Consider the following 26,292-nt stretch of genomic DNA (forward strand, 5'->3'; position numbering starts at 1 on the left):
TAAGCCCTCGGGAAAGTAAAATATTTACTAGTAGATTGTTTTACATACCTGCTAATCAGGCTATCTGGTTTTTAATTCATCATTCAGCCTGCAGTTAATCATACATGTCCAAATTCAGTAACTCTTAATATAAATGAAAAGTAGAAAAATAATCCTGGCTGCTAGCAGGTTTTAAATACATCAGGGTGTATTTACATCAGGTGTAATTGAACAATTACTGTACGAGCATTTCTAATTTGGCACCAGATGTCTTTGGACCCCACAAGTGATACTCATCTTTCAAATGTTCATTCACTCAGCAGCAGCTGCTGGGGATAATGATTTCTATTCAGTTCTAGGTTGACTGTAGAGTTACCACTGCCATTCAGAGGCCTAAGACAGTAGATCTTTTACTCTCCAGAAGGCAAGACCGAGTGATAAACGTACACCAAATCATCATCCTGACGAAGGCTTCCCACCTGGGTTAGAAGGTAAGACTGATTTTCCTATTGATTTATTAAGAAGGAGCATTTACAAATTTAGAAAACATGGGAATTTGATTTTTAGTTTATTGTGTTTATTTCATTGTAATTTCTGCAAGTACTTTGTGAAAGCATGGGCCATACTGTCCTTTAGCATCATGAGAAAAGTTTAAATAGCTGAGATTTTACAGCATTTTGGCCTTACTGATTGGCCCAGAATTGTGTTTTTGTGATTAGTGGGAAGCCCCCATTTGGGCTCTGAAGGAGAGAAGAGAATCTATCGACAGTTCATTTATTGCAGCTCGTTTTTGTTCAAAGCTAGAAAATTTAGGGCTGTTAATAACAGTGATGACCAGAAACCAGTCTTCCAAAGTGCTCTCTATTTAAACTCACACTTATTAAGGCAGATTCTCTTTGTGAGCTACTTCTAGATTGTAGATTGGGCATTTGAGGAAATGGCCTTTATCTTTCAGATCAGTCCTGTAACCACTTAGTGAATTAATGGACTGAAATAGTTAAAGCAGCTTTCAAAAGTGTTTAAGTGAGTCCTAGGGTTTAGCTTATGGAGCTGGTGAAGGTAGTTTGACATGTCTTTAATTCCCACAAAATTATTGAGAGAGAAGAGTAGGTATTAATATTGAAAGTGCTTTTGGAGCGACTGTAATTCTCTTCACTCAGGAGATTCAATGCAAAATACAGGGCCCCTGTATGTCCTGGACAGCAGTGCATATTTGTTTAGGTGGTGATGTTGGCTCTGTTGAACAGGAGGGGAAGGTGAGGTACAGTGTGAATAGATGTCAGGAATCTGTTGGTCATGTGAGGAACAGAACTGAGTCTAGAATTGCAGTCTTCCAGGACAGTTTTCTGACAGCTAGAAGCTGCTACTGCCATTTCTTGTGATTTAATGTTCAAGGTGATGCGTGGAAGGACATTCAAAAATAATGCTGAATTTTTAACTTGGCTTTTGGAGTCTCCCTTCCAAAACGTTGTACCTCATTCATCCCAAGTGTGGAGAACTCAAATCGGGTATCTTGATAAACTTCAGCCTGAAGTCACGGACTAGGTCTTGGGATTGGTTTTCTTAAGAATCTACAAGGTACAAGCAGGCGAGTTGTCTTTTTGCAGTCACCCCTTGAGGCTTTTTTTTTAAAGGTTTGTTTTATATATGAATTTAAGTACTTACTATGTTTTACAGTTCTAAATTTCTGGGGGTTGATACAGGTTAATCAAGTCAGGCTGAGTCCCTGTCCCACATGAGATTCACTGTCTAAGGAGAGAGTCAGGTATTGAATACCATTTTACAGTTGAGGAAATGGAGGCCCAGAGAAGTTAAGTGATTTGCCAAGGTCACACAGCAAGCAAGTGGTAGAGTTGGAATTAGAACCCAGATCCTCTGACTCCCAGGCCCTTGCTTTTTCCACTAGACCATGCTGGTTTTCCTGAAGCCATGGAAGAGTGCCAGTATGGACGTCTGGGATTCAGTCCTATCTGGTGGGAAAAGGCAATAGAGAATGTATCTGTCTGTCTGGTCCATTCCAAGATTTTTCTCCTTCCCCATGACTCTTTGGTAGCACATCAAGCTGCAGAGGATGACAGTGTGTAGCTTAGGGCATTTTCTCAGCTTTGTTCCCATGGCAGTGCCCACCATGGCAGCCCCTCTGGATTGGCCCAGGTAAGACTCCCATCCATGTTTTCTTGCCACACCCTCTGGCTCATTCAGATACTTTTGCCCCAGTGGTGAGCACAAAGAAAACATGGCTTTGACTCCTCACTGACTTGAGCTGAAGGTTCCCTCTTGACAAGACACTAGTCTGCTTGCCTCTCTTCCCCTACCCTTGATACTCTGCTAGTACGGGCTTAAAGAGGAAAGCAGCATGGTGTAGTGGATAGAGCATGGCATTGGGAATCTGAAGGTTATGGGTTCTCAGCCTGGCTCTGCCACTTGTCTGGACATGTCACTTCTTTGTACCTCAATTACCTCATCTGTAAAATGAGGATCGAGACTGTGAGCCCCATGTGGGACAGGGCTGTGTCAAACAAACCCGATTTGTTTGTATCCATCCCAGTGCTTAGGAAAGTGCCTGGCATATAGTAAATACTTAACAAATACCATACTTATCATTATCATTATTGCATCCAACCAATAAGGGGGAAAGTTGGAACTTCTTTAACCCAGGGCAGCTTAGACCTGACTGCTAGAACACTCTAACAAGGCAGATGAAAGGACAGTATTATTTTGCAAATGCTCTCCTCATACTCACCAGGACGCCAAGATAGCCTTGAAAGGGTTTTTCTGTCTTTTGATCTTGACTGGAATAGTTATTTCTGCTGTGCTCTTCATGTGTGAATAAGTGACATTTCCTATTTTCCCTTTTAATGGAGAAAATCGGTATCTCATCTTTGCAAAGGAAAAGGCAGGAACTGAATCAGCTTTATTGTGGGGCCCAAACTCTGTGCATCAGACAGTTCCTGAATTAGACATGTCATCTGAAACCGACATGCTGATCTGGTCTCTTTCTTTAAGTTACCTTTCTTTCCACTGAAGTCTATATTCGAGAAGCAGCGTGACCTACTATGAAGGGCACAGGCCTGGAAGTTGAGGATCAGGATTCTAATCCTGGCTCTGCCACTTGCCTGCTGTGTGACCTGGGGCAAGCCACTTAACTTCTCTGGGCCTCAGTTTCTTCATCTGTAAAATGGGAATCCTTTCTCCTTCCCCCTTAGACTGTGAACTCCATGTGGGACAGGGACTGTATCCTACCTGATTATCTTGTATCTGCCCCATTGCTTAGTAGAGTATTTGGAACACAGTAAAGTGCATAACATACCATTATTATTATTATCATTACTCCTTTTCCTTATCTCCCAAGCTGGCTGCTTTTCTCAGTTAATGCTTCTCTTCCTGAGTTTTTCAAGAGGGGAGCTTGGAAGATGTGCACTTTACAAATGAGAAAGGAGGCACAGAGAAGCAAAGTGACTCACCCATGGTCACGCCGCAGGCAAAGGGCACAATTGGGATTAGAACCCAGGTTCTTTGACTTCCAGGCCTGTGCTCTTTCCTCTAGATCACACTGCTTCCCAAATAATCACAGTGCTAGTGTTTTGCCCAGTGTCATTTGCATTCTTATCCTTGCAGTTGTGCTCCCACGGGGACATGAAGTGGAGCAAATAAGGCAGGCAGGCAGGAGCGCAGCTTGCTGAGAAGTATTGGCAAAAGTCTGTCACATGCAAGATCCAGGTCGAAGTGAACGCAGCATACTGCTGTTGTGTGCCATAACGTGGCTCATCTGCACTGTCCTTCTGACTTCCAGGCCCCTGCTCTACCTACTAGGTCACATTGCTTCTCAACTGAGACTTTAAAATTTCTTGAAAAGATTAAAAACAGGGCATTCTAAAATTTCACCCTTGCTGGAGTGAGAGGGGGGAAGATGCACTGGTGGAGATTTTTGTCCCACATGAGTAGAGGAGAGTGTTGGTCCTTGCTTAGCCAAACACAGAATATCAGGGCTTGCTGTGCCTTGGCTGTGGGCAGAATCATGCAGGGTGAGACCAAGGGGGAAGTGTCTGGCAGAGAACCTGCTTATTTCCACCCAGGCTTGGCCTGGCACTGTTGTCAGAGAAAGGCTCTGACTGCCTGCTGGCCTCGTTCCCAGAAATCTCCCTGTCACCTGCCTGTCTGACATTCTGCAGTGCAGAGACTCCCTGGAAAAGGCAAGGTTTTGGGTCACCTTTTGATATTCAAATTCCACCTAAAACAAAGACTGGTTTGTTAATTCCCCGTCTCCCTGCTCACTCACCTCTCCTCCCCAAGCCCCAGTCTGGCAGGTCCAGGGTTTGGGGGGAGGTAGGCTGCTTTAGCAGGGTTGGGGGTGATGATATCTGCCCCAGTGTCACTGACACCTGATTGCAGGTGTCTTCTGGGCTGGAGGGAGATGGGCATCCCGTACGCAGGGGAAGTGAGAAGCAGCGTGTCCTAGCAGAAAGGACACAGGCCTGGGAATCAGCATATGGGACTTCTGGTTTCATTTCTACCTGTCTGCTGTGTGACTTTGGGCAAGTCACTTAACTTCTCTGTGCCTCAGTTTCCTCATGTGTAAAATGGGGATTAAATACCTATTCTCGCTCCCCCATATCCTGTGAATCCCTTGTATCTATCTTAGTGCTTGGCATATTGCATATAACCAAGTTACTTTATGGACAAAATGAACTATAGTATTCTCTTTTGGATGCTCTCCCATCAATGACAATGTTGTATTATCTAATTCGGATGATGGGTTAAGCTTTATCAGTGAATGCGCGTTTAACATCTTCAAAAAGAATGGAGGCAGAAGAGGAAAGTGGATAATTTTTCACCTTTCATGGGTAAAGATAGATGCTTTACCCCCTGTACATCTTTTTGGCTCACTTAGTATTTGGAAATACATTTCTTGGAAGAGAGAAAGAAAAATAGACCTATCTAGACATGGCCAAAAACAAGTGAGAGAAAAAGAAATGTGTATTCTCTACCACTTAGCAGCCTCAATTTCTGTCTTGAGAGCATCTCCTTTCCTTTCTTCTCAAGGATGAAAAGAAAGCCCTGGAAAAAAGTGTTTACTATCAATCAAAGATAATGGGCCCAGGATAAAATGCCTCCTTCTTTCTAAACAGAAGGACAATTGGGGAGCTACCTTGCACTCTCCCAAAACTCTCTTGGTTGAAATCACATTGGTTTCAGGGTTCAACAATGAGCAAAGTTTTCCAGTGATGCATATAAATCCCTCCATCTCCCAGTTTAAGCTTCTCAGCCATTATCTTTTGCAATAAGGATGTCACAACTATATCATTTCTGCTGAAGTAAAAGTTTTGCTTTGTTTTTGTGAAACTCTGGATTCATATGCCTCTCCTCATTTTCTTTTCCTTTTTTATGACAGTGGTATTTATAGAGCATTTACTATGTGTACAGCACTGTTCTAAGTAGAGTACAATATAACAGAGTTAGTAGACACTTTCCCTGCCCAGAGTGAGTTTACAGTCTAAAGGGGAAAGCATGACGTAAGAAAATCTGCAGTCCCCAAAATGTTAAGGGAGATTAATTGGGAATGTCAACAGGTTTTTTTTTTTTTAACCAGACTTCCCCAGATGAAGATAAAATTGAGATTGGAGAGATTTGATTTCATATGTCCCCTTTAGCGCCCATGAATCCTGTTTCAGAACCAGCCCCAGACTCTTGCCCACTACAATTTTTTTTTTTATGAAAAGGCAGAAGCTTGCAGAGGTGTAAAACCCATGATGAACAGGGACTTTACTACTGAACTTGTATCTACCCCAGCACCTAGAACAGTGCTTGATACATAGTAGACACTTAAATATCTTAAAAGAGGGTTGATCAAGTTGTTGCAATTATCAAGACATTTCTCTAGTCAGCGTATTCCTAGACCAGAGCTTGAAGAATCTAGTGGTATAATTGTGGTATTTGTTAAGGGTTTATGTACTAAGCACTGGGGGAAATGCAATGCAGTCAGATCAGACACAGTCCGTGTCCCATGTGGAACGCACAAACTAAGGGAATGTCATCTTAAGACTCTGGGATCCCAGAAGGGCTTCTAATCACAGTGTGGCTTGGTAGACATTGTCTGTACTGCAGTACAGCTCCAAGAAAAGTGTCTATGGATAAACCTCAGACTTTTCTTTGTAAATGAGACTATTAGTTTTCTCAGAACAATTAAATGTTTGGCCAGTAAACCTGAATTTTATAATCCCTGGGTACATACTATAAACCTCTTTTCATATTCCAATTTTTTTTCTATTTTTACTTGATCTGATTCATATTCAATCAAAATGACTTGGCCAAGAGGTGGTAGGTTCTTTGAGGACAGGAAATCATGTCTACTAATTTTGTACCATTCTGAATTCACTGTATAGTGCTCTGCACACAGGTGCTAAATAAACACCGTCAGGTGATTGATTTGGCCACTTTTTGTAAAAGATGCACTTTATTTTCCTTGAGCCAACATTTTTAGAGACTTAAAACTTCTCTATGTAACAAGACCCTTGAGTGGAGAAATGATGTGATTACTGCTGAGAAATCCATTTTTCCCTAGAATCAATTTATTCTTTCCTTTCATAGATCTAGACGGTGCCACTTAAATAGGTGCTACTGCCCATTTCCTCACCATTGCCTAAAGAGTGGATTTATTTAAGCACAGTTTTCTTGCTCATTCAAGCTGAAAATCAAATATGCTGCAATTCTGCTTTCATTCAAAAATCACACAAAAAAATTTCAACTCAAGATTCCAGAGATTTACTAAATCTGGCAAAGTAACTTTCTTCAAATTAAAATAAAAACAAGTTCTTTTGGGCACGTAAATTTTAGGAAAATATTTATAAAGGTTATGAGGTAGGGTAAATCAAGCTGGTTAATAGCATCACATCTGGTAGTTCAATATTGGTATTATGAGGATCTAGATTTCTATTATGAGGTGGGAGAGGCGAGACCAAAGCACAGTAAATAGGTCGGTTAGTTTGAGAGGAAGTGTGAGCTGGGGTGCAGTGGCAGAAGAAAGTGGATAACAGAAGGAGAGAGCAGATGGAGTGCCTTGAAGCCGGTGTTCAAGCATTTCTGCTTGATGTAGAGAGGGATGGGTAACTACTGAAGGATTTTGTGGAGTAGGAAAAATATATGTAGAATGACACTTTAGGAAAATGATCCTATTAGAATGAATTACCGGCTGGAGAGGGGAGAGGCTGGAGGCAGGAAGACCCAGAAGGTGGCTGATAAAATAGTCAAGATGGATTACAGAAGTTGTCTGAATGAGGGTAGAGCTGTTTGGATGGAAGAGATCCGGTGAATCTGGGAATTGTGTAGAGGACAAATCTGCCTTAAATGCATCTATTCAGTGTCGCAACACAATGCTTTAACAGGTGTGCCCTTGTCCTTCCTCCTCTCTCTATTTATGAACCATTTTTGTCTGGCTTCCCTGTTAAATTGTAAACTTCTAGAGGATAGGGACCATGTTCTGCTTCTGTTGTACCATCCCCAAAGGTTAGAACAGTAATTTGCTCTTTGTAGGCGTTGGATAAATGCTACTGTTGTTTGATTTGGGAAGAACACAGTTCTAGACTTCATGGTGGGCAGGGAGTGTGTCTGCAAACTCTGTTGAATTGTGCTCTCTCCAGCGCTTAGTATGGTGCTATGCAGACAGCAAGCACTGAAACACCATTGATTGACACTCTCTTGCTGTGTGACCCTGGGCAAGTTGCTCAACTTCTCTGTGCCTCAATTTCCTCATCTGTAAAATGGGGATTAAATACACTGTTCTTTTTCCCCTTCAATTATGAGCTGGAGTGTGGGACAAGGACTGCATGTGATCTGCTTATATTGTATTATTGTTATTAACATAATAATTTTGGTGTTTGTTAAGCCCTTACCATGTACTAGGCACTGTACTCAGTGCTGGGGTGGATACAAGCAAATCGGGTTGGACATAGTCCCTGTCCCACGTGGGGCTCACAGACTTTATCTTCATTTCACAGATGAGGTAACTGAGGCCCAGAAAAGTGAAGTGAGTTACCCAAAGTCACCCAGCAGACAAGTGGCAGAGCCGAAATTAGAACCCAGGTCCTTCTGACTCCCAGGGCTGAGCACTGTCCTCTATATTATTTATTACCCAATTTATTTTGTTAATGAGGTGTCCATCCCCTTGATTTTATTTATCTTGATGATATTGTCTTGTTTTTGTTTCATTCTGTTTTGCTTGTTCCACGCGCTTAGTCCAGGGCTCTGCACATAGTAAGCGCTCGTGGCTCAGTGGAAAGAGCCCAGGCTTGGGAGTCAGAGGTCATGGGTTTGAATCCCGGCTCTGCCTCTTGTCTGCTGTGTGACCGTGGACGAGTCACTTAACTTCTCTGGGCCTCAGTGACCTCATCTGTAAAATGGGATGAAGACTGTGAGCCTCACGTGGGACAACCTGGTGACCCTGTATCTACCCCAGCGCTTAGAACAGTGCGCTGCACATAGTTAAGCGTTGCTCAGTGGAAAGAGCCTGGGCTTGGGAGTCAGAGGTCATGGGTTCGAATCCCAGCTCTGCCACTTAGCAGTGTGACTGTGGGCAAGTCACTTAATAATAATAATGTTGGTATTTGTTAAGCGCTTACTATGTGCCGAGCACTGTTCTAGGCGCTGGGGTAGACATAGGGGAATCAGGTTGTCCCACGTGGGGCTCACAGTCTTAATCCCCATTTTACAGATGAGGGAACTGAGGCACAGAGAAGTTAAGTGACCGACATTGTAAATCCGATTGAATGAATGAATGGATGGGCGGACGAATGAATGGACAGGCGGGACTAGGCTGCCGTAGGCGGAGGCCGTGGCTTTCCCCTTGGCCACCGGGGGGCGCCAGAGAGGGAAAGGCCGGGGGGGGGCGGCGGACCGGAAGTGGGCGGGCGCGCGCGGGCGGGGCGAGGGAGGAGCCGGGGGAGGGGCCGCCGGCGGCCATGTTGGGGCGCCGCCGCCATCGCCGCCGCCTCCGCGCCGCCCTCCTAAGGTAAGGCCCGGCCGGGAGGCCTCCTCCCTCGGCCCCGACTGGCTTCTAACGACGGAGGAGGGCCGGGTCGGAGCCCCGAAGCCCCGGGGAGGCGGGCGCGGGCCTGACCAGGCGCAGCCTCCCCGCTCGTAGGCACGTGGACAGAGTGATGTTGGGATGGGTGAAAAGCCAACTATGTGCGCAGCGCGGTTCTAGAGCTACAGGGTCATCGGGTGGCCCCACGGGAGGCTCCCCCTCCCCATCCCCATTTGACAGAGGAGGGAAGTGAGGCCCAGAGAAGTGACTGGCCCACGGTCCCCCAGCTGACAAGTGGCAGAGCCGGGATTCGAACCCGCGACCTCCGACTCCCAAGCAGCCTGGCGCGGTGGAAGGAACCCGGGCTGGGGAGTCGGAGGTCTTGGGTTCGAGTCCCGCCCCCATCAGCTGGGTAACTCAGGGCAAGTCACTTCACTGGGCCTCAGTGACCTCATCTGTCAAATGGGGATGAAGACTGGGAGCCCCACGTGGGACCACCCGAGGACCCTGTATCTCCCCCAGCGCTTAGAACGGTGCTCTGCACATAGTAAGCGCTTAACAAATACCAACATTATTATTATTTTATTCACTTCTCTGGGCCTCAGGGACCTCACTTCTAAAATGGGGATTAACTGGGAGCCTCACGTGGGACCACCCGAGGACCCTGTATCTCCCCCAGCGCTTAGAACAGTGCTCTGCACATAGTAAGTGCTTTAACAAATAACATTAGTATTATTAGTATTATTATTACTTCACTTCTCTGGGCCTCAGTTCCCTCATCTGTCAAATGGGGATGAAGACTGTGAGCCTCACATGGGACAACCTGATTCCCCTGTATCTACCCTCAGCGCTTAGAACAGTGATCTGCACATAGTAAGCGCTTAACAAATACCAACATTATTATTATTCACTTTCCTGAGCCTCAGTTGCCTCATGTGTAAAATGGGGATGGAGACCGTGAGCCCCACGTGGGACAACCTGATAATGATGATGGTATTAAGCGCTTACTAGGTGCCAAGCACTGTCCTAAGCACTGGGGAAGATACAAGGTCATCAGGTGGGGCTCACAGTCTTCATCCCCATTTGACAGATGAGGGAACTGAGGCCCAGAGAAGTGAAGTGACTGGTCCAGGGTGAGCCAGCTGACAAGCGGCGGAGGCGGGATTAGAATCCATGACTTCTGACTCCCCAACCTGGCCTCTTTTCCACTGAGCCACGCTGCTTCTCTTAGAGTGTGAGCCCATCGTTGGGCAGGGATGGTCTCCCTCTGTTGCCAAATTGTCCATTCCAAGCGTTTAGTCCAGGGCTCTGCACACAGTCAGTGTGCAATAAATACAACTGAATGAAGGCGACCTGTCAAGGAAAAAGTGGGAAAATCTATAGGATTTATTCAAGAGTAGCAGCGCGGCTCAGTGGAAAGAGCTCGGACTTGGGAGTCAGAGGTCAGGGGTTCGAATCCCAGCTCTGCCACTTGTCAGCTGTGTGACTTTGGGTAAGTCACTTCACTTCTTTGTGCCTGTTACCTCATGTGTAAAATGGGGATTCAGACTGAGCACCCCACGTGGGGCAACCTGATTACCCCAGCGGTTAGAACAGTGCTCTGCACATAGTAAGTGCTTAACAAATACCAACATCATTATTGTTATTATTACAAGAGTTGAAAAGATAGGGAGAGCTGTGGTTGGACAGACTGAGGCTTCCATTTGGGGGAGAAGACTCCCCAATTCCTTATCGGGGTTCCAGTTGGAGCAAGTGGTGAAAGCACCTAGTGCAGAAAAGCTTAGTGAAAGCCTATATCAGGGTCCTGGAACCAACTTTAAATAGGTTTAAAACTATCCTATACTGGGATTTGAGTCTGGAACAATTCAACTCTTGGTAACAGAATTGCTGGGTGATTGCAAAATGTTTTCTTAGGTTTGGGTCTTTCAACAGGACTAACGTCACCCCAGATAAAGAGAAAGTAAAACAAGAATACAAATGAGTAGAACCATTATGCCCCATTCCAACCTCTGTATCATCTCAAGGCTAATAATGTTTGTCTCCTATTTAGCACATTTATTTTACCCGCTGTATGTTAGCGTGAGTTTTATCAAATGTAACTGCACATGACTGGCTCTTTTTTGAAAAAAAAGCAAACCCACACACAAGAAACCAAAAAAAATTGCCTGAGCCTTTTACTGGGTTCCATTAGCCAAAATAATGACTCATTGTCAGGAAATTTTTAGCAGAGCAGAGGGCAGGGAAGGAAAAGTGATGAGTGAAAATATCTGTGTTAATACATGTTTCAGAATATGGACACTGATATCCACAGATTTTTCTCGTTTGTCACCTAAATCTCAGCTCAGAAAGATATACTGTGCTTATTCAATTCAGGCAAAAATGACCTTTTTACAATTGAATGCTTTTAAGTGATTAATATTTTGTAGTTACCTAATACTTTTTACATTTCTTTGGAGAATTATATTCCTTCTATCGACTACCTTTTGTCACCAAACCAAGATACAAAGAGTAAAAGCTAAATACAAGGATTACAACTTTTATATTTCACAGTACTGAGGGAATGTCTTTCATTATCAATTTTTAGCTGGCCATCTATTTGGTGAGAAATTAACCTGAACTTTTTTTGGTTAACAGGCAAAATCATGGCACTGAAACAGATTTCCAGCAACAAGTGCTTTGAGGGTTTTCAGAAGGTTTTTGAGCATGACAGGTAAATACTGGAAAAATGAACTCCACATAATATAAGGAAAGCTCTAAATATGTTGCTGTGCAGAAATACTGTTTAATATATTTATACATATATATAATATATACACATATACTGATTTGTTTATTTTATTTCTTTGCAAGAACTCTTACTAACTCTTTCTGCATCTCATACTCAAAAATGAGTTACTTAGTAGAGGAGAGCACAGTGGTGTCTCTTGTAGGTGAGTTCTCTGTGTCCAGAGAGTGCCCCTGGTCTGTGAGTGGGATCTGGAAAGGGAATGAGCATAAACCATCACCACTTCTGCCAAAAACCACTTGAGCCCATGTCCAAACTGTAGGACAGTGTCCCTGCTCCTCATTCTGTCCAAGAAGACTTGGGAACTTTTTCCCCTTTCCACCCTCTCCCATCAAAATGCACAGTGAAAACATGAAACACTTGTTCTGGGAGAACTGGTTGTGTATGGCAGTGCTACTCAGAAGTATTTCACTGTAGTCACTTAAGGGAAACTATTTTGCTCATATCGTCAATAAAATATTTTCACTTTTCCATGTACTTTAACATCTATGACTGGGTTGAGTAGGCACTATGCCTATGTCCCCCACTGTGCTTCATTTACACTCAAATGCTAAACCCTTGGATATCATTGTCACTTTTTCCAATTGCACTGGACTTGTTTAAAGCTGGTGTTAATTAACTGTTTTGTTAAACAGTGCTGAGCTGAAGTGCAAGATGAAATTTGGTATCTACTTGCCACCAAAAGCTGAAACTGGAAAGTGTCCTGTACTGTATTGGCTATCTGGTGAGTTTCCCATATCATTTTGACACTTTTTTTCCATTTCTTGTTCTGGTGTATTTTCCTGGGATTTGATGGCAGTCAGTAATCCCTCCTTCCACCTAGCATAGAGGGAGGGCAGAATTCAACCCCTACACTTTCCTCTGTAGTTTTTGTTTTTGGTGGTTGTTTTTTTTGGTCTGGACAAAACAAGTCATTTTCAAAGGGCCTGGATTGAATCTGTCATCTCTTTTTCATTCATCCATCCCATTCTTGGTCCAACAGAGTGATAGCTCTGAGAAATTAGAATTGGAATTTAATGCACAGGACTGTGATATCCGAATTATTATAGCTTATTACCACAAATCGTCTTTCACTTCCCCAGAGGCTTCACTAAAAAAATGAAACAGTATTGGTGAGAAAGCAGACTGCGATATCGCCTAGCCAAATCTCTAATTGAAGAACAGTGCAAAAGAAGTGCAAAAAAAGAGAAAACTAATAGCTGGACTACAGATAGTTCCAACAGAGCTTGAAATGGCCTTTAATTTTACCATGAAGGCCAAGGGGCTTGAAACCTGCCACACCCAGGAGGAGAAAGATATAGCATCTAGGTCCTAGCATTCTTGGGTGATCTCTGTCTCACTGACAATCTGGAATTCAGATATGAAGCCTGAAGGACTACACCAACAGATTTTTGATGGGTATGCAGCCACCTGGGGATAAGAGTTGATCTCCAATTAACCAAAACAGATTGAACTCCAGATCAGTATCAACTAGTCAGTTCTAGTATTTATGTTCTCACTCTTCATCTTGAACAGAGTAAATGCAAGGTAAGAATTAGGGAACATTGTTCAGACGACATGCTTCTCGATATAAAATGATGTGGTGTCAGAAGAAAGGGTTGTGCTCATGGGCACAGGATCATTCAAGGTGTATATATTACAACATGAGGGTTTAACACAAGGTCCTTCCTGGATGCAGGCCCTGCATTATAGGAAAATGGAGGGCACTTAAATGCCTCTGGGAGGGAATCTTTTAAAATACACCCAGTTCCCTTAAAATGGGGTTGAGGATATACTTGTAAAACCCTGTGTTAAGGGAAACTCATGCTGTAGTTCCTCAGTGCACATGTGCAAAAGCCGTTTCTCCTGACACTGTGGTTTCAGCTAGGCTTGTGTTTGTGGGTGAACATTCTCTAATTCCCTATCAATATTCTAACCAAAATGTGCAGTAAAAGCACATTCTGGCAAAACTGGGTATGGTTGTTTGCACTTCCATGCTTCAAGCCTCCTTTTTTTTACCTTTTAGAGGAAGAAAAATAGAATAGAAAGATAGATATGGAGATGTATAAGTGCTTAAAAAGCAAGTAGAGAAGTGCTGTAAGTGACTGTGAGAGCATAAGTATGGAGGCGGTGTAGAAGTGCTGTGAGTTGGTAATTGAGAGGATGTGGCACCTTTAGAGGAAAAAACTAATTGGGGGAAGGCCTCCTGGGCAAGGTGGGATTTTAGAAGGTCTTACAAGATGGGGATGTGAAAACTTGATCATTATTTCACAGCCAAATGACAAAATATAGCATATTATGTATAGGACCTCTGTCTATTCTCAAGACAAAGTGGCCAGAAATGCTAAATGTGAATTGACTTTAATTTTTATCATGAGCAAAGGATTTTTAAAGTGGTGGAAATGAGAACATAGAACTGCATGAGCTCATTTTATTAACTTGAGATATCAAAAAGGATTTTTGATTTGTGTTCAGAATATGAAAACTCTGAATGCTAACAATGTGTTTGATCTCTAGGTTTAACTTGTACTGAACAAAATTTTATAACCAAATCTGGTTATCACCAAGCTGCCGCCGAACATGGCCTCATTGTAGTTGCTCCAGATACCAGCCCGCGTAAGTGCTTTTACGATATTTTTAAGAGGATCTAATTAATACTATTTATGGAGCACCTATAGTGTGTAGAGCATTTGTGAGGAAGAACAAAATGTGACAAAATATGACATCCCTACTTTCAGGCATCTTACAATCTGAGAAACAAAGATACAAATTTTTTGCAAAATTTGTACAAAGAGGAGAAAGCACAATGCTACCGATTTTGGTAGGAATATTCATGAACTACAATGCCTTTATGCAGTTGTATTTTCACAAATTTTTATATTCCATCCCTAGTCCTCATTATTTCTCACAGCAGGAGTAGTTGTAGAAGTTCATATTGTCCTTTATAGCTGAGGAAAATAAAGCATGGGGCTGGTGACCTTTTTATAATACCTTTTAGGAATGTAATTTGCTGTCAGAAAGGTTTGATTTTATAACAGAGCTTGGTGCCCGGCCTGGTTATCTTCTGTCTACCTCTGCTCTCAGGAGTGCTCAGCACATAGAAGTGCTTAACAAATGCCACACCCATTATTATTAAGGTATGCCATAACATGAATGGTGAACTGAAAGTACCCACTATATTATTAAACCAAGACCTCTCTGGTTTAAAGGTGACCCACCTTTAATCTAAAAATCTAATGCCTCAGAATGGAAAGTTGGCTTAGAATTAGTAATATTTGAGTACCCACTGAGTTGCAGAGCACCAAACTAAGCACTTGGAGGAAGTACCAAACAAAGAAGTGACATGTTTCATACTCTTAAGGAGCTTAAACTCTAATGGGGTAGGTGAACCTAAGGATATTTACTAAGAAAGAAGTCAAATTAAAAACCTGAGTGTACCCGTTGAATACATATCTGAGCAAAACAAAAGGCTGGGTATGAATAAGAACTTAAGTGCTAGAGATGGCAGATTGGAATGTATGAATTGGGGAGTGGGGCATTAATCAGGAAAGGCTTCCTGGAGGAAGAGGGATTTTATCAGGGCTTTGAAATTGGAGAGAGCAGATTTGGGGAAGGAGGGAATTCACAAGCCATTGGAACAGCAAGTACCAGGGAAAAGAGGAGGAATAATCAATCCATCAATCAGCGGTATTTACTGAGTGCTCATTGTGGGGAGAGTACTGTATGTGTTTGGGAGAGTACAATACTGTCGAGTTGGTAGACGCGATCTGTTCCCAGAAAGAGCTTACAGACTAGTTGGGGGATAAAATCAGATTCATTTCCTTTCCCACGTAGGGCTCACCTTGAAAATGTAATCTTCACTGAAGCCCCTAGTACTTGGTTTGTGTGTTCGTCATTCATATCCTCACATGCTCAAATTTACTTCTTTGGGTGGGAAAAAAGCAAAATACAACTAGATCTGGTCCTTTGCTACATTTAGAATCACTTAGTAACTTGTGGAGTACCCGAGAGGGGAAATTAGTTTATTTTGGCTGCCGGGAGAAACCCATGCCACTTTTTGCAAATGTCCAAGTGATTAGCCCAGTGCAACAGATCCATAGATTGAAGAAAAACTGCAGGGATTTCAACTCCAAGAGGTCAGTGATTCTTTGGAATTTCAGTTATCTTTAAGAACATTGCCCTCCATGGTTAGTTAAGAATTACATGGAATTGCTTAGTCTGCAGCTTTAAGCAACCATTTGCTTCCCAGAGCTGACAACTGGGGATCTGAAGGCATTGCTACTTGGGGTAACACCACTTTTCTGCTCCACAGATACTCATGGCTTGGTCCAAACACCTGGTCACCCTTGGCCCTGTCACATTGACTACACTAGCCTCATACTGTATCTTTTGTAGCCCAGGCCTTCCCTTGGAGGTTCCCAACCTTGCAGCAGTTCAGTCTTCCTTGATCTTCCATGTCACTCTCTCTCTCTGATATCCATGGGCCACCCACTGATGTGCCCTCAAAGTGAATGTGGCAGAGACAGCATGAGTGATGTGGCATGGAGTGCTTAATGAAGGCTCTTCAACCAACACTTCCTCCTGTACTTCAGCCTGTCTTTTTATGGTATTTAAGCACTTACTGTACGCTGAACTCTGTACTAAGCTCTGGGACAGATAAAAGCTAATCAGGTTGGACACAGTCCATGTGCCCCTTGGGGGTCCCTGTCTTAATCCGCATTTTGCCAATGAGGTAACACAAACATGAAGTGACTTGCCCAAGATCACAACAGCAGACAAGTGGTGGATCCGGGATTAGAACCCAGGTCCTTCTGACTCTCAAGCCCATGCTCTATCCCCTAGGCCAAGTTGCAGTCTCTGTCCCAAATAGATGAGCCAGGCCAAGGTGAATGTAGGAACAGGACAGCTGGGAAGCAGGTTACGCTCAGTTCAGAACAACACTCCTGGACCAGGCCCACAAATTGAGGAACACCCACTGTGGCTTCTTCTGAGATGGGAGGGACCTGGTCTTCTCTGGAGAAAGTTGGCATGGACCCTTCTTGCCCACCCCTTTGCCTGTCTGTCTATCTGTCTACCAGACAGCTTGCCTGTCTGGTAACTTTTGAAGCTTACTTTTTTCAGTAGAAAGTGGAGAGAAGGGTGGAACATTCTTGAAGTTAAAGAATAAACAGGAAGCTGGAGAAAGAGGGAATGGGAGTAATTTGAAGTGAAAGGATAAGAGAGAAACCGAAATATAACCTATGATACCAGGGAAACAGAAAAGTGACAGGAAAGGAGTTACAAAAGGGGAAGAATCTGGGAGTAGTGAGGGAGTGGGTTAAAGGCCTGAAATAAAGCTGAATTTGCAGCTACTGAAGAAACAGAGTTAATGGATTACACTGATTGACTTTAAAATAAATGAAAAGTGAATATCCAGAAAAACATTTTAGCCGTGAGGTATATTAAACTTCTGAGTAATCTTCCAAAAGGCTGGTAATTGTGTGAGATTTTTTTAAACGAATCTAAGCCTATAAATATTTTTACTCACGCTAATCTCTTTGAAATCAAGTTCTTAATCACTCTGGTAGACAGAGCAACAGAAGGTGAATTTTAAGAAGGCACCAGAGGCTTGGAAATGGTAGAAAGTCAAGGAATCTACCATTCCTTGTGTGAAAAACGATCTTTTCCACATCCCCAACTCCATTCTGTGGCCCTGTGGTAGTGTGGTCTGTGACTCCTCGACCCTTTCCTGGGCTGAGGGCTAGGGCACGTGCAAAACAATGATGAGCTTTGAGTCTCGTCGTTGCACAAGCAGTAGACTCCGCTATTAGTATTGGGATAGGTCTACTGATGAAGCCATAGACACTCTCTCTGTGACCTTAGATTCTGAAAGATATTTTGAGAAATTTGATTTCAAAAATGCTGAACATGTTGATTCAGTAATCACCAGTATAGTCATTTTCCCATGGTAGGTGGCTGCAATATTAAAGGAGAAGATGAGAGCTGGGACTTTGGCAGTGGAGCTGGCTTTTATGTCGATGCCACTGAAGAACCATGGAAAACCAACTACAGGATGTACTCCTACATAAGAGATGAGGTGATTTTTGCCAGTGAAGAATTGATTTTAAAAATTAAATTCTGGTATTCTGATTTGGTTTATGATTGCCCAGTGTTAGGTTTTGATTGAAAGGTAGCACTGATCTTGGAATTGTCCACTCTTAATAGGATATATTGCTATCAAATGTGGTTAAGTGTACACCATAAAATCAAACTTTTTAGTGGTCACATTCCCCTTTATTTTTGAGACAAAGTTTCATGTTTAGGAAGACTGGTGATTATACAAATCAGGGTGAACTGTCCAGATCAGAGTCATGTCCTCACGAACCAAGAGAACACTTATCAAGTTTTTTTGTTGTTGTTTCTTTCCCCCATGTGGTAAGATTTGGGTATCAGAATAATAAGAATAAAAGTTCAAGCATTTTTGCGATACAAGAAGGAAAGACTGTAAGGGAAGATGCCTGTGTTTTTTGGAAGGTACCAAAAGCTAAAAGCCTGTCCAATTTAGTGATTTATAATCAGTGGTATTTGTTGAGCACTTATTGTATGCGGAGCACTGTACTTAGCTCTTAAGGTTATAAGGGCATTTGACTGGATTGGAGTCAGAAGGGGATTGGGGAGTGGGAAGAACATGTGGCAGTTTCCTCTGTCTAGCAGTTTGAAAAAAGAGCTGCCCCAGAGGTGGACATTTAGCACCAGGTATTTCAAGAGTCTCTGACTGGGTTGGTTGGTCGGTCTGTCAGTTCTTAGAGGGTATCCAAGTCGGCCCAGGACCTAACCTTCCTGTTTGCTCTGGGCAAACAGTCCTTGTTTAAAAATCACAACTTCTGCAGGCCTCCACTCCTCCCTTCTCCCCTCCACACCAATAAATGCAACCTGCTCCATAGTAGTTTATTAGAAATGGCTGTGGTAGACAAACCTTAGTGAGCAATTTTGACAAAATAGAGTTCAAATTGGTTCCTAAGAAAGGTATGATTCTATTTATCTTTTGAATGAATGCATGGTTTTGAGGTTAAAACTGGACACCGTGACACAGTGTGTCTCATTTTAGATCTGGGCCACGTAATTATTATATAGCCTTGCATGCATGCATTTGCTTACTGATGTTATTCAATGGTAGTTCACATGGTTCTGAGACTATAATTGTGTGCTATGAAAGAATAGGCACTTACTGACTTTTGCAAAAGTTTGATATTGAAGACAGCATAGTGTTCTAACCTTTTGAAGAGACTAAACTTCTTTTTATATTTTTGTCATCCCTTTCAGCTGCCTCAACTGATAAATGCCAATTTTCCAACTGATCCGGAAAGAGTGTCTATTTTTGGTCACTCCATGGGCGGTCATGGAGCCCTGATTTGTGCTCTGAAGAACCCTGGAAAATACAAAGTAAGACTAATTAGAAAGTGCCAAGCTGTAGAAGACCTTAGCATTTATTTAAGTGGCAATTGTAGATCTAGTTAGATTGAAATTTTATTCTTTATTAACACTTGGGGTTTGGAGTAGAATTATCCAGTGCAGAGCTTTGTAATCCAAGTGAATTCATATTTAGCATCAGGATGTTTGGTGAATGGCAAGGACACATGAATTCAACATATTAAAGAAGCTTTAATGTGTATTAGTCCTGGTCCATTCTTTGGCCATCAGCAGTTTGACTGTGCTCTAGAAGTCTAGAATAACCTAAGAATTATTATTCTTTGAGGATCACCAAGTTAAAATTTTCAATGAGGATTTTTAAAGAAACTTTTTAAGCAGTATCCTAGTTTTGGTTCTAGAATTGCTCATCAAAATAATAAAGCAGTTTAAACTATTTTTTGTTTCCAAAGTCTGTCTCTGCATTTGCTCCAATCTGCAATCCAATGCTCTGTCCTTGGGGGAAAAAAGCTTTTGCTGGTTATTTGGGATCCGATCAAGGTAAATGGGAGGTATGTCATAGACTTTTGTCAAATATTCATATTTGAGTTGTATATTATTTACATACTTGAGCCCCTTCATAGTAAGATTTGTAAATTCATCCAAAAGATATATGAGGGAATTCAATGTAAATATCAGAAGAAAACACTTAGTAAAAAGTTTTCATTCTCTTTAAAAGCGTGTAAGGGGACTACCTTAGGAGCTTTTCCGTAATAAATATATTGAAAGAATGATGTGCATTTTAGTCTTAAATTATACTATTAGTTGGAGAAGCCTCCTATACACTTTGAAAAGCTTATTCCTAATTTTTTGCTATTAAAAACCAGCAGGCCTAGATATTCATTGAAGGCACCTCTCTTTCAGCGAACATGTTCACTGACTTGGATTTCTACAAAGTCTTATAATAAGATAGGCCTTGGTGACTATCTCGTTGACTGCTGTAAGGAGAAAAATTGCGTAGAACTGACAGTTGCATTTGAAACAGCTCCCAAAACAGTACTTTTCCAAAGCAGAAACAAAAACAGTCTCCTCTGCACTGCTCTGTGCAGTCAGGAGTAACTCAAATACAAACTCCACTTCCAGGTCAAGGGTGTCACATGCAAGTGAGTGCGTGCTAATGATTGGTTGGCTTAGGACCGTAGGTATTAAGAGATCCCATTTCCCCCGGGAAAGGTGATCAGAGAAAGTGGTGAGATTCATCTTCCCGGTTCTGAGGAGTAGAGGAATCTGATGTGTTGATTATTCTAACAGTTCACTGTGAAGGTACAGTGCTGCAAGGCAAAACTATTTCATTCTTTGAGCAAACTGGGACGTGGAGTCTTTGAATTAAAACCAAAACAGAAGCTGTAATTTTGAGTTGATTCGAGCTGTATTACTTCTGCTCAGTTTTAAAAGCAGATTTCAAATCCAGTCAGCCCCATTGCTTGGGTCATGTTTATTTCTGTTGTGCTGTAGTGTGTACACAGTGGTTGTAGTGCATTCTGAAAATTAGACATATATGCAAGGACTTTTTTAAAAAAAAAAAACAAACCCTTAAAAATTTTTTCTCCTCTTTTCAGGCCTATGATGCAACCCATCTTGTGAAGTCTTGTCCAGGCTCTCATTTGGACATTCTAATCGATCAAGGCAAAGATGACCAATTCCTTTCAGCAGGACAGCTACTTCCCGACAACTTCATAGCTGCCTGCACAGAACGGAAAATCCCAGTCGTCTTTAGATTGCAAGAGGCAAGTGCCACAAAACACCTTTTCTGTTTCCAGTGACATAACTGCAAAACTCAGCCCCGTGGGAATTTTGACCTTTGACAGTAGAGTCAAGGGTACATCAACTAAAGAGGGTGGAGGCTCGTTCTCAGCATTTGAAATTCAAATAACCAAATAGGGTGGCACTTGTCCAATTCAATTAAAGTTGTTCAGGCTTATGGTTTAGGTTGCCTCCTCCTAGTCCTTTAGTTTTGTTTATGATATTCAGAAATTTGAACATTCTAGAATTGTAATTTCAGAAGCAAATAAAATGTCCAACAATGAAAGGCCCTAAATGATGTGGCAACAGTGATTTTTGCTTCTTATTGCCAGCCTAACACAGCAAAAAGAACTTTGTTGGAGTAGAGTTTAATATTTAAACATTATAAGTATGTAATATGGTGGAAGTATGCTTAAGACAAAAACAGCTTTCTGTATAAATCTCTTGCTGGTTTTAGAACTCAAAAGATTAATTATTACTCCTTAAATAGAGGTTAACTCAATTTCAAATGTATCAGTCTATTGGTGGTACTTAGAGTGCTTACCATAAACAGAGTACCAAGCTAAGTGCTTGGGAGGGGACAGTACAATAGAATAGGTAGGCATGTTCCTTGCTCACACGGAGAATACACACTAGAAGGGGAGACAGGCATTAAAGTTTATTACAGATAGATATGTGCATAAGTGCTCAGGGCTCCCCCCCAGGAGCTGCGAATATCAAAGTGCCTAAGGATACAGCATAAGTGGCATAAGGGGAAGTAAAGTGTTAGTCAAGGAATGCCTCTTGAAGGAAATATGATTTTAGACGGGCTGGAAAATGGGAGGTCTGTCTGTCAGGCCAGGGGGACGATGTGGGCAAGGAGTCAACAGCAAGATAGACGAGATCCAGAGAGAAGTTTGAAGCTAGAGGAGTGAAATGTGCAGGTTTTGTTGTAGTAGATCGGCAAGGCAAGCTAGGAGAGGGGAGCTGCCTGCCTTAAAGCTAATGGTAAGGGCTTTCTGTTTGCTGCAGAGGGGGTTAGATGATTATATATATATATATATATCTCTACTTAGAATTAGGGACTCTTGGATGTTTTTGGTTTATGAAGGGTTAAATATGTAGTGTGAGTAGTCAGAACTTGTATACTGGAAAACAGGGATAATATGGGCATGCTCTGTTTGTTTGACCCCTTAGAGGAAAAAGTCAGCATGCCTGTTGCTCAGGAGTGTCTAGGGCCAGTTTCCAGGATGGGCCCTATTCCTCTGCAGTGGGGAAACCACATTTTTTCAACAGAAAACTTGCCTTAGAGAAGACCCAGTACGTGCATATTGCACTTTGGCTTTAATTTGTATATAAATTGAGCTGTAGTTCAGACAGAGAATTGTGTGCTCTGTTTGTTGGCCTTGGCTGTTTTTGGAATAGTTTGTTGGTAAAGAGTTGGAAGTGCATTCTCTACATTTTAACTGTCGAGTGGTCTTGTGCAATCACTTCCTTCTCTCCTGGGGAAGCAAATATTTAAAAGCTGAAGCATAGTGAAGTCTTGAAAGGCTTGGTCTTAGTCATAACGGGAATTAGAACACAGAACACTTTTCCCTTGGCTGTCTGTTAGAATACTTCCTCTTCTGCTTGAGGAAGATTAAGATCAGGTAAGGTCATTAGAAAAGGGAATTCCAAGGTTTTGAGATTGCCATAGGCAAGGCCTTTTTATTTAGAAATGAATACCTGACCCCTGAAAATAAGGCTTGAGGTTTGCATTATGATAGTTTAAACAAGCATGAAGAGTTTATTGGAAACTTTAAAATAGACTGTTCTATAGATGCAAGTCCCAAAATCTGTGAGTTCTAGGCTTCCCCTCTGGTCTTTAAGCTCTTTGAGGGCAGGGGTGATATATATGTACTCTTTGGTATTGTGCTTTCCCAAGCACTTAAGACAGTACTCTGCACACAGTAAACACTCAATAAATCATTGAGAAGTAGCGTGGCCTGGGAGTCAGAAGGACCTGGGTTCTAATCCTGACTCCTCCACTGGTCTGCTGTGTGACCTTGGGCAAGTCACATCAGTTCTCTGTGCCTTGGTTACCTCATCAGTATAATGGAGGTTAAAACTGTGAACCCCATGTGGGACATTGATTTGGTCCAACCTGATTAGCTTGTATCTACCCAAGTGCTTAGTACAGGGCCTGGCACATAGTAAGTGCTTAACAAGTATCCTCAAAAAAAGTCATTGTGTAAGAGGAAAGCTATACCTCTTCAAATGATTGCGTAGCCCCAGTGAACCTTGTTCATTATTCATTACTGGAATAAGTGGGTTATTTTAGGTGAGCTTTTTATTTATACTTCCTAATAATAATTTGCTTTATCAATATATTTAAGGTGCTTTATAACTCAGCTATCTCTTCCAATGAAAATCCTGTCTGAAAAAGAATGCCTTAGTTAGCTCTAAGTGCCGTAGCAGATTTTGTGTTTGAAAGTAGATTAAATTCCTTGGCATATGGTGTGTTGAGTCCCTCTTCTGCTTGTCATAGCCAATGCCAGGAAACTCTGATGCTCATGCTGAAAGAGTTTCAGCCTTCATCTGAAGACCAAGAAATTTTGGAGTTTGAGTGTCTGAAAATGTCCAGGAAATAGAAACAATGATAGAATTCTTTTAAAATCACTTTTTCCTTAAAAGATTTGTCGCCCTGGCAGTTGGAGGCAATCTGTCTAGACGTTCTTGAGAGCCAAATATAAAATAATAAAAATATTGAAATCACTCTATAAAGGTCCTCGAATGCCATTTCCATTGACCATCAGCCCGACAAAGCGGCGTGCAGTGGAATGGAAATGTCCTGAATTTGGGCAGTGTTTCCAGGGCAGAGTCTGCTATCAAAATGCTCAGACCAGCTTACTGTTCACCCACATTTTCACCTCATAAAAATAATGCCTGGTGGTTTTTTTGCATAGGGCATTTTGCTTCCAAAACACATTTACATCAATTATTTCATTTTTTCAATGTCTCTGTGAAGGTAGGGAGAGGCGGGCATCGTTAACCCCATTTTACAGTTAGGGAAAGTGGGGTCCTGAGAGAGTCACGAGGCAGGCCAGGAGCAGAGCAAGGATGAGAAACCAGGTCTCCCGTTTCCCAGCCTCATGCTCTTTTCCCCTAAAAGCTCCCCTTGGTTTTGAATGATAGCCCAGTGTTCTGCTCATAACTAAACATTTATGTGGAAATAGACAAATAAGACCTGACCTCTCAGTGATCTTCTGATATCTACCCCTCCAGGCTGTGTGGTTCTTCTTTCTGGGGCTCAATGGATTTTGGGAATTATAAAGAACACTTTCAGTCCGACTAGTCTTAGGACTATAGTCCTCTAGACCTTAAGCTCACCTTCTAGACTCTAAGCTCATTTTGGGCAGGGAATGTGTCTTGTTTATTATGTTGTATTCTCCCAATCACTTAGTAGAGTATCATGCACCCAGTAAGTGCTCAATAAATACAATTAACTGACTGAGTCACTTTCTCTGTTGGGGGCAAAGAGCGTCTCTGGTCCGGCTTAAGGTTGTGTGCCTGGCTATCAGCCATTTGAAGCAGCTTTCTAAGAGTCTGGATATTACTGACTAGCCAGGTTTGTCCACTGCTTTTCTGGGGTGAATTTCAATTTATTCTTTCTCACCTTCTCCTGTTTAGTTGATTTCAGCTCTCGCCATTGCGGGCATCCTTTCTAATAGAGTGCGTCTTCCTCAAGCTACATTAATGTGCTGCTGCCCCTGCTCTCCCAGCTCACTGGTGAAAGTGGTTAGGTAACCTAAGCTGTGGATAATGCTAATACTTCCCCTCATCTATGATTTGGCAAATTTTTATGAAATGTAAGGATAGCAGAATAGGCATACAGTACAAATTCTAAGGGACACCATAGCAAGGAATTGGTACAAGTTAATGATGCTCACAGTATGAAGCTTTAATTTTTCCAAGCAGAGACTATGTCCTTAAAATGGATTGCACACCCGTGGGAAAATTAAAAATCTCATGATGCTGACCAGCTGTGGGTACTCTCTTTCAGGGATATGATCATAGCTACTTCTTCATTGCCACCTTCGTTAATGACCACATCAGACACCACGCCAAGTACCTGAATGCCTGAGCACTTCAAATTGATGAAATCCCCTCAAAACAATGTAAATGAAATTGCAGGGACAAAGTATCGTGTTTAAAAATTCTGCCTGTGAAAACGCTCTTCTGTCTTTACCCCAAAACGTTTGGTGGTATGTAGATGAATCGCCTAAATAAATCATATCCTGTAAGTACCCCAGCACTTAGCACAGTGCTGTTATTGTCTCGTCTGATTTTTTTTTCAAGTTTCTCATTATTGTAGTAGAGTGCAGTCACATCCCAGATTCGAGAACCCGGCAGCGGGAAGGCAGCAAGCAGGTAAGCCACCTCTCTTTATCTTTGTTTTTTCTTGAGTTCTCTTGTCCTTCCTTCCACTGACTTAGCCTAGGATTGGAGTCCTTTGGGAAGGGTGGTTTCCCTACCCTGTGCTTCCTGGCTAATGTGCAGAAGACATTAGTTTTAGGTGTGGATTCCACATAGTTCAAACTGTGAGGAAAAAGAAATAAGATTGAAATATCTACAACTGAACCCCTTCTAATTGCCAGTACTCTGGGAACTGGGGGAGACACTCTCCCTCGGTACTGTGCCAAGGCGAGCCAGGCAGCAGGAGGGCAGCCAGAATAAGTGGTGTTTCTTTTTTCATTTAATGTGTTTTTTCTTGATCTGAGCCATAGGAGGAGACTCCTGGGTAGTTTCCGTGCCGTTGGCTTCCCGAGTGGAGTGCTGTAGAATGTGCACTTAACTTTGTTCAGGTTTGTAACTTTCTCTGCATGCTGCTCCCATAGCCTACCCCCTCTGGCCAGGGGGTCGGGACCTGACAAAAGTGAAGCAGAGCCACAGTAGCAGAGCTGATAGAATTGGAGGTCCGAGCTTTAAAAGTGCCCGGGACCCTGATATTGGTTCTGTTAGACTGCATGGTCAGAGCCACATGCTTTAAATGCCCTTTCCAAACAACATTTCTGGCAGGAGGTTGTGGGCAAGGAAGCAGAGGCACTGAACAACTCTACCTGTGGGACAAAGAGGCTGGTTTTGCCTGTATTTCCTCCAATGTTTTTGGAACATTCTGGGCGGAGACAGGCTCCAGTAGTGTCCTCAGGTAAGGACTAGGAGAATGCAGTCACTTCTGAACTTCCTGCATTGTGCCTGCCTGCTCCCCTGCCATCTTAAGCTTCACCAGGGAAGTTAGGATGAGTTATCTTAAACCCCAAGCAAGATTTCAGGTAACTACATGGTGCCTGATTCTATTGGTCAGGTCATCAATTTGGCCCTG

The 26,292-nt window shown here is 42.4% G+C and overlaps 1 protein-coding gene across 2 annotated transcripts; it reads left to right on the forward strand.

Moving 5' to 3' along the window:
* Nucleotides 1-381: 381 nt before the first annotated feature.
* On the forward strand, nt 382-25,221 carry ESD (esterase D). 2 transcript variants are annotated; one of them, XM_016227646.3, is made up of 9 exons: nt 382-470; nt 11,633-11,708; nt 12,419-12,507; nt 14,280-14,378; nt 17,714-17,838; nt 19,065-19,184; nt 19,622-19,720; nt 20,768-20,935; nt 24,973-25,221. In XM_016227646.3, exons 2-9 carry the CDS (start codon nt 11,641-11,643, stop codon nt 25,051-25,053), a joined length of 849 nt encoding a protein of 282 aa, XP_016083132.1. In that variant the 5' UTR covers nt 382-470; nt 11,633-11,640; the 3' UTR covers nt 25,054-25,221. The 2 variants fall into 2 exon arrangements, with proteins under 2 accessions (XP_016083132.1, XP_028903761.1); XM_029047928.2 differs by lacking the exon at nt 382-470 and adding an exon at nt 8,919-8,983.
* The last annotated feature ends 1,071 nt before the right edge of the window (nt 25,222-26,292 follow it).

The sequence above is a fragment of the Ornithorhynchus anatinus genome, chromosome 20 (genome assembly GCF_004115215.2).
Source record: "Ornithorhynchus anatinus isolate Pmale09 chromosome 20, mOrnAna1.pri.v4, whole genome shotgun sequence".
NCBI lineage: Eukaryota > Metazoa > Chordata > Mammalia > Monotremata > Ornithorhynchidae > Ornithorhynchus > Ornithorhynchus anatinus.

Coding starts and splice junctions, on each gene's coding strand:
- ESD (XM_016227646.3), top strand. CDS start 11,641: ATGGCACTGAAACAGATTTCCAGCAACAAGTGCTTTGAGGGTTTTCAG. Junction 19,185..19,621: donor AGAACCCTGGAAAATACAAA/GTAAGACTAATT, acceptor TTGTTTCCAAAG/TCTGTCTCTGCATTTGCTCC. Junction 19,721..20,767: donor CCGATCAAGGTAAATGGGAG/GTATGTCATAGA, acceptor TCCTCTTTTCAG/GCCTATGATGCAACCCATCT.